The 8,803-nt window shown below is 41.5% G+C and overlaps 1 protein-coding gene across 1 annotated transcript in view; it reads left to right on the plus strand.

The window, feature by feature from the left end:
- The window catches only part of PROS1 (protein S), a 99,418-nt gene that overhangs the window by 52,122 nt on the left and 38,493 nt on the right, over window positions 1-8,803 (plus strand). The window contains exon 4 of the mRNA XM_017519734.2: window positions 4,578-4,664. Within this exon, the coding sequence (XP_017375223.1) occupies window positions 4,578-4,664 (87 nt within the window). The remainder of the gene's footprint in view (window positions 1-4,577; window positions 4,665-8,803) is intronic.

Here is an 8,803-nt window from a genome sequence, read left to right on the forward strand (position 1 = left end):
CCTCCCAGATTCAAGCAATGCTTGTACCTCAGCCTTGTGAGTAGCTAGGATTACATGTGTGTGCCACCACACTTGGCTAATTTTTGTATTTTTAGTAGAGACAGTGATTTGCCATGTTTGTCAGGCTGGCCTCGAACTTCTGACCTTAAGTGATCCGCCTACCTTGGCCTCCCAGAGAGCTGGGATTACAGGTGTGAGCCACTGTGCCCAGCCTTTGTGGCTGCATACAGTATTATATGAGAAAAAGAGAAGTGATTTAAAGATGGAATTTATAATTTAAAAAGAATCAGGGCAAAGATATTTGGGAAATTCACAACCTGGTCATGTAAAGAGTAAAAAGGTCTTTAGCAGAGCAAACCAAGGATGTGTCCAAGTTACCGTTTGCAAAAGAGAATACCATGAATACAAAGGAGGCCGGGGCTCATTATTCTAAGTGATGTAACTCAGGAGTGGAAAACCAAGCATTACATTCACAGTCATAAATGGGAGCTAAGTCATGAGGTTGCAAAGGCATAAGAATGATACAACAGACTTTGGAGACTCGGGAGAACTGGTGGAAATAGGGTGAAAGGTAAAAGACTACACTGGGTACAGTGCACACTGCTCAGGTAGTAGACACAACAGAATCTCAGAAATCACTATTAAAGAGCTTATACATGTAACCAAACACGACCTACTCCCCCCAAAACCTATTGAAATTTAAATAAATAAATAAAGGAGACTGATGCTATTTTTCAAAACAATGGGCAAAAGACCTCAAAGACATTTGAAAGATTTTTGAGGCTGCCTCTCCCAACACTGGCCCAGAGCAGGACCTTGATGCAGTTTCCAAAGGGGCGTCTGCAGGACCACCACTGCTCTGTACAACCTAGGGACTCTGCTGCTTGAATTTCAGCACAGTGCCCCTTGGCCATCCCAGCCATGGCTCAGGTGGGCCTAGGTGCATCTTAACCCACAACTCTGGAATGTACCTACCTCAGAAGCCTTGGTGGTGTTCACGTGGTGTGTTAATTTTGCACATGCACAGAATGCAAGAGCTGTGGGGTCATGGTGGCCTCCACCTAGATTTCAAAGGTTATTATGGACAGCCTGGGGGTGCCCAGGCAGAGACTTGTTATAGCAGCAGAGCCACTGTGGTGAGCATCCACTAGGGCAATGCCTATTGGTGCCATGGGAGTTGGGAAGCTCCGAGAGCCCAGAACTATAGGGCCACCAGTATGCAGCTTCTGTGTGGGAGAGCTGCACACACAGACTCCAACTTGTGAGAGCCACAGGAATGGGCTGCCCAAAGCCTTGAGGGCTCAACCCCTACCCCTGTATGCTCAGAAGTCAGGACCCAGAGCCAAGGAGGACTATCGTAGAGCTTTAACATTTTATGTTGTTTTTCCTAATGGGTTTTTCCTTAGGACCAGTTACTGTTCTTACCTGTTTTTCCCTTTTGTAATGGAAATGTCTGTCATGCTTATCCCATTGTATTTTGGAAACTCAAATAATGGAGGGAATTTGCCTCAGGGTGAATCATGCCTTGAGTCTCACTCATATCTGCTTTAGATGAGACTTTGGAGTTGGTGCTAGCAAGATTTAAGACTTTAGGGCTTGTATTAGTCTGTTTTCATACTGTTATAAAGAAATACCCAAGACTGGGTAATTTATGAATAAAAGAGGTTTAATTGACTTACAGTTCAGCATGGCTGGGGTGGCCTCAGGAAACTTATAATCATGGTGGAAGGCAGAGGGAAAGCATATTAGTTCGTTTTCATACTGCTAATAAAGACAAACCTGAGACTGGGTAATTTATAAAATAAAAGAAGTTTAATTGACTTACAGTTCCACATGGCCGGAAAGGCCTCACCATGGCAGAAGGTGAATGGGAAACAAAGTCACATCTTACAGGGTGGCAGGCAAGAGAGCTTGTGCAGGGGACCTCCCATTTAATGACTACCATGAGAACGGTATGGGGAAAAGTGCCCCTGTGTGATTCAGTTATCTCCATCTGACCCTGACCTTGACACCTGGGGATTATTATAATTCATTGTAAGATTTGGGTTGGGGACACAGCCAGACTATATAAGGAAGCAAGGCACCTTCTTGACTAGGCAGCAGCAAGGAGCGTGAACGCAGTAGGAACTACCAAACGCTTAGGAAATCATCAGATCTCATGAGAGCTCACAATCATCAGAATAACATGGGGAAAATTGCCACCTGATTCAATCACCTCCACCTGGTCTGTCCCTTGACACATGGGGATTACGGGGTTTAGAATTCAAGATGAGATTTTGCGTGGGGACACAGCCAAACCATATCGGGCTACTGAGATGGAATTAATGTATTTTGCACATGAGAAAGACGTGAATTTTGGTGGCTAGAGCAAATGCCATGCTTTGAATGTGACCCTCAAAAAGCATGTGTGGAAACTTAATTCTCAATGCAACACTGTTGGGAGGTTGGGCCTAAGGGGAGGTGTTTAGGTCATCAGGGCTCCACCCTCATGAATGGCCCAACACCAGTCATAAAAGGGCTTGAGGCTGCAAATTCAGCCTCTGGCTCTTTCACCCTCTCTGACTCTTGCCATCTGCCGTGGGGTGGTGGAGCAAGAGGGCTTTCATGAGATGCTGAAGCACCTTGATATCAGACTTCCCAGCCTCCAGAACTGGGAGAAGTAAATTTCTTTCCTTTATAAATTAGCTGGTTTGTGGTAGTTTGTTATAGCAACACAAAGTGGACTAAGATGGCGGCTCCAGAAACACCCCCGTGATGTGTAAGGTAAAACTTATTTGGGAAAATATTCTGACTCACCATGGTAGGCTGAATAATTATTTCCTTCCTCCCTCTGCCCCACCCCCACCACGAAATATATCTACGTCCTGATCCTCAGAACCTGTGACTGTTACCATATATGGCAAATGGGGATTTTGCAGATGTGATGAAAAATCTTTCCATGAGGGCATTATCCTGGGATATCTGAGAGGGCCTAATAAAATCATAAGGATCCTTACAACCAGATGGCAGGAGATCAGAGTCAGTAGCAGGATATGGGATGACAACGGAAGAATTGGTAGATACACAAGGATGAGGCCAGGAGCCAAGGAATGCAGATAGCCTCTAGAAGCTAAAAAACAGTAAGTAAAGGAGTTCTTCCTTGAAGTCTCCAGAAGGAATGGATCCCTGCTAACCCTTTGGATTTAGACTCTCAGGACTGTAAAACGATACATTTTTTTATTTGAAGCTACTCAATTTGTGATAATTTGTCATAGCAGCCATAGGTAACTTAAACACATATTGACTTTAAAGGAATCTTTCAATCTATCTGTGATAAATTGTATTTTTCTAAAGATGGCTCAAAAACGTCTCCCATTCCACATTCCCTTCCGCAGTGTCATTTTGCCACATCCTCATCAAGAGGCAGAATAAATCCCCACGATGCCCTACCCTTTTGAATCCGGGTGGATCCTAAGACCCCTTTGATCGACAGAATATGATAGAAGTGATACAATGTCCCATAACTGCCATGGCAGCTTTCACTTTCTCTCTCTTAGAAGCTAGCTGCCATGAAGGAAGTGCCACTTCAAGACCAGCATGCTAAGAGAAACACTCACATGTAGAACTTTGAAGCATGATCTATCACATGGAAAGAGAGATCCCAAAGAACATTAGCTGCATCTTGGAAGCAGACCCCTGCCCAAGCCATCCCGGTTGACTCCACCGGCAGCACAGACAAACAACCCAACCAAACTCTTTGCAAATATTTGACCCACAAATCATGAGAAAAATCTAATGATTATTTAATCTACTAGTTTGTGGGGACGGGGTGTTGTTAACTCGGCAAAAGCTAAATAAAACACCATCTTTTTATCGTACCCTGGTGACTCTGAACAATGCGGTAATACAGAGTGTCTTTAGTGACTATTAAGAAGTATATTTTTGCCAATAAATAACTCCTAGTTACTTTAAAGTTCCAAAGTATTTCATCTTTACAATTTCAGCTGTGATTTCTTAGTTTGCTAGCAATATCTATCAAGTTGCTATCTCTGATTTCACAGGGTTGTGATGAAGAATGAAAGGAATGAAGGAAACCTGTTTTGTCATATAGAAGCATTATACAAATACTATTGTATTAATCTCAGGGTAACATTAGAAGAATTGGAAGTAGCTTATACCAAGTAGAAACACTAACTGGCTCTATTGACTTAATTTTATACTTTACAACTCAGACTCTGGTCAATAGATTTGAGGGTAACATCTTATTTATGGTATGGAATTAAAAACATTGACTTATATGACAATACGTTTCTGTGCTGAACCAAGGTATCTTTCACTTCTGACTTTAAGGCTCTTCTCCAGAGAGAAGAAGTTGTCACAGACCTATTTTTTATAATTCTGTATCTGTTGCCATCTTGCTTGTAGATTTTTAATTTTTCAGACAAGTAGATGGAAAGATTTAGTGTTGCATTTTGAAGACTGAATCTTGTGAAACCACAGGAGCATAACTATCCTACCTCTTGGGACAGTTCCTACCATGATTTCAGATAAAGTATGTGTGTCTACTCTAAGAAGATTGTGTTTGTTTTAATTTCCAGTTTGTCTTCGCTCTTTTCAAAGTAGTGCATTCACTGCCGCACGTCAGTCAACTAACGCTTATCCTGACCTAAGAAGCTGTGTCAATGGTAAGCATTTCTACCATCGATTTAAAAGCAAAACAAACAAAAACTCTGTAAATAAAGTATGCCCATGCTAATATAAACTGATGTTTAAAAATCAGGAAATGAGCCTTTGTGGGTTGTATGCCCGGCAAGAAAGTATTTTCAAATGGCGTTTAAAATACTTGTTTATAATTGTTAATGCTGCTGTATTACTCGAAATGACTTTTTTGCCTAATGTTTAAACTGAACAGTTTTCTTTGTTTAGTAAGCAAAGGTCACCGACTCCAGAATTTTTATTCCCGATAGCTTTATTTTGGCTGTTGTTGCATAATCATGTAGTGTGACTAAATGTTGCGGTAGGTTAACAGGTCAAAGTAGAGCCATGCTTATTCTAACTTTTTGGCATCGATAATATAAACATGGAAAATGTTATATGAACAAATTAGCTTCCTTGCTTTGAAGTTCTCAAGGGGCCTAATGATAATTATGGTAGAATTTTTTTTTTTTTTTTTTTGAGACGGAGTCTTTTTCTGTCACCAGGCTGGAGCACAGTGGCGAAATCTCGGCTCACTGGAACCTCCGCCTCCTGGGTTCAAGCGATTCTCCTGCCTCAGCCTCCCGAGTAGCTGGGACTACAGGCGCGTGCCACAACGCCCGGCTAATTTTTGTATTTTTAGTAGAGACGGTGTTTCACCATGTTGGCCAGGATGCTCTCGATCTCTTGACCTCGTGATCCACCCGCCTCGGCCTCCCAAAGTGCTGGGATTACAGGCGTGAGCCACTGCACCTGGCTATTTTTGACTCTTTTTGGGGAAATTGGGAAATTAGTAAAAGTAAATGGTACAGCTGCAAGATATTAATTATGATTTTTATTCAGAGAATATTTTACATACAGCATTGACATTCTCTAGATATTCATTTTTCTATATTTTTCTCTAATTTAAAGTGCTTGCTATTATACAGGTAGAACAGTTTGAACACATTTAATTATTTAATTCATATTTATCTTTTCTTTTCTTTTCTTTCTTTCTTTTTTTTTTGAAACGGAGTTTCGCTCTTGTTACCCAGGCTGGAGTGCAATGGCGCGATCTCGGCTCATTGCAACCTCCGCCTCCTGGGTTCGGGCAATTCTCCTGCCTCAGCCTCCTGAGTAGCTGGGACTACAGGCACGCACCACCATGCCCAGCTAATTTTTTGTATTTTTAGTAGAGACGGGGTTTCACCATGTTGACCAGGATAGTCTCGATCTCTTGACCTGGTGATCCAGCCGCCTCGGCCTCCCAAAGTGCTGGGATTACAGGCTTGAGCCACCGCGCCCGGCCACTATCTTTTCTTAAAATTTACTGAAGAACAGAATAATTTTGATAATAATTTTCTATTCATTTGTTTTCTATGATTTTTAGCTAATATGTAACGTATTGCCACTTTTCAAGAAACTTGATTCTATGAACACTTTTAAAAAAACCTGTAGAATTATTTAGGCATTAGCTAGGTTGGTTATTTATTTATTTATTTATCAAGCAACAGAAATTTTTTCTGGCTAACATAAGCAAAGAGATAGACGTATTGAAAGTATTGGGAGTACTTAAGTATTGGAAGGATGGGAAGAACGCGTACAGTTGACTGGGAAGATTGAGAAGCTGGTGAGGAAGTGTACAGAAGCCACGGGACTGTTTGCAATGTCTCATGAGGGGACAGAGATTACAAATAAATAATAAAACAAATGGCATGTCATTATCCATAATGATAAAGTGCTGTGATATTTTAGGAAGAAAATAAACAAGGCACTATAATTGAGCTTTACTTTGTACCTTTTTTGTTTTTGAGACAAGCTCTCGCTCTGTTGCCTAGGCTGGAGTGCAATGGTGCAATCATGGCTCACCGCAGCCTCAGCATCCTAGGTTCAAGCATTCTTCCTGCCTCAGCGTCCTAAGTAGCTGGGACTATAGGCACATGCCATCACTCCTGGCTAATTTATTTTTTAAAGAGATGGGATCTTGGATGTGTTGTCTATGCTGGTCTTAGACTCTTGGCCTCAAGCAGTCCTACCTGGGCCTCCCAAAGTGCTAGGATTACAGGCATGAAACACCATTCCAGGTCCTACTTTGTATTTTTTAATATTGCTATTTTTTTCTGGTCATATCCCTTATTCTAAAATCTATCTTATATTAATATAGTCACTCTGGCTTTCTTTTGATTAGTGTTTTCATGGTTTATTTTTCCATCCATTATCTTTGAACATACCAGTGTGTTTATATTTCAAGTGAATGTCTTTAGGGTCTTGCTCGTTTCTCCAGTCTGACAATCTCTTTTAGTTGGAATGTTAGACTATGGACATTTACATCTAATGTTACCATTGACGGTGGCTAAAGTCTGTTAATGCCATCTGTTCTTTGTTTTTTCTTTTCCTACTGCAGTTGTATTGATTGAGGTTTTTTGGGGGAGCTGATTCCATTTGTCTCTGCTATTATTAATTATACTTCTGAAACTTCTTTGACTCTTTTCCTTCCTTCCTTCCTTCCTCCCTCTTTCTCTCTTTCTCTCCTTTCTTTCTTTCTTTCTTTCTTTCTTTCTTTCTTTCTTTCTTTCTTTCTTTCTTTCTTTCTTTTCTCTTTCTTTCTCTCTCTCTCTCTTTCTCTTTCTTTTTCTTTCTTTCTCTCTCTCTCCTTCTCTCTCTTTCTCTCTCTCTCTTTCTTTCTTTCTTTTATCTCTCTCTCTCTCTCTCTCTCTCTGTCTCTCTCTCTCTCTCTGACTAATTTTTAAATTTGTCTCTAGAGATAGGGTCTCACTTTGTTGCGTTGGCTTCAAGTGATCTTTTTGCCTTGGCCTTCCAAAGTGCTGGGATTATAGGCATGAGCCACTGTGCCAGACCTCACTTCTACTATATTTTTGTGCTGTTTCTGCCTTACATTTTAATATTATACATTATAAACTCCATGATATGAGCCGGGCGCGGTGGCTCAAGCCTGTAATCCCAGCACTTTGGGAGGCCGAGGCGGGTGGATCACGAGGTCAAGAGATCGAGACCATCCTGGTCAGCATGGTGAAACCCCGTCTCTACTAAAAATACAAAAAAATTAGCTGGGCATGGTGGTGTGTGCCTGTAATCCCAGCTACTCAGGAGGCTGAGGCAGGAGAATTGCCTGAACCCAGGAGGCGGAGGTTGCGGTGAGCCGAGATCGCGCCATTGCACTCCAGCCTGGGTAATGAGAGCGAAACTCCGTCTCAAAAAAAAAAAAAAATAATAAACTCCATGATATGTTAATTTGTAAGTAGATTATCAAATGAGAAAATACGATTTTAATGTTTTATTTATTTATTTTTGAGACAGACTCTTGTGCAATCACCCAAGCTGGTGTGCAGTGGTACAATCTCAGCTCACTGCAACCTCTGCCTGTTGGATTCAGATGATTCTTTTGCCTCAGCCTCATGAGTAGCTGGGATTACAGGCCTGGCTAATTTTTTTTGTATTTTTAGTAGAGACAGAGTTTTGTTATGTTGCTTAGGCTGGTCTTGAATTCCTGACCTGAAGTGATCCACCCACCTTGGCTTCCCAAAGTGCTGGGATTACAGGCATGAGCCACTGGCACCTGACCCAGAAAATACTGTTCTGTATTTTCTCATATGTTTACCATTTATGGCATTCCGCGTTCTTTTTTGTGGATTCACATTTCCATCTGGCAACATACTTTTTCTGCCTGAAGAAATTCCTTTAATATTTCTTATACTACATATCTGATGAAGATGGATTTTTTTCATATTTTTAATTCAAAAAAATACTGTATTGCCCTTATTTTTGGGAGATATTTTTATTGGCTAAAGACTTCCATGTTGATAGTATTCTTTCAGTATGTCAAAGATGTCAGCCAGGTGCGGTGGCACACACTTGTAATCTCAGCACGTTGGGAGGCCAAGGCGGGTGGATCACGAGATCAGGAGTTGATCTTGAAAGGCCAGCCTGACCAACGTGCTGAAACCCCATCTCCACTAAAAATACAAAAATTAGCTGGGCATGGTGGCGCATGCCTGTAATCCCAGTTACTCAGGAAGCTGAGGCAGGAGAATTGCTTGAGCTGGGACCCAGGAGGCAGAAGTTGCAGTGAGCTAAGGTCGTGCCCCTGCACTTCAGCCTGGGATACAGAGAAAGACTCCACCTCAAAAAA

This window comes from Cebus imitator, unplaced genomic scaffold (assembly GCF_001604975.1).
Source record: "Cebus imitator isolate Cc_AM_T3 unplaced genomic scaffold, Cebus_imitator-1.0 Scaffold771, whole genome shotgun sequence".
Classification (NCBI taxonomy): domain Eukaryota; kingdom Metazoa; phylum Chordata; class Mammalia; order Primates; family Cebidae; genus Cebus; species Cebus imitator.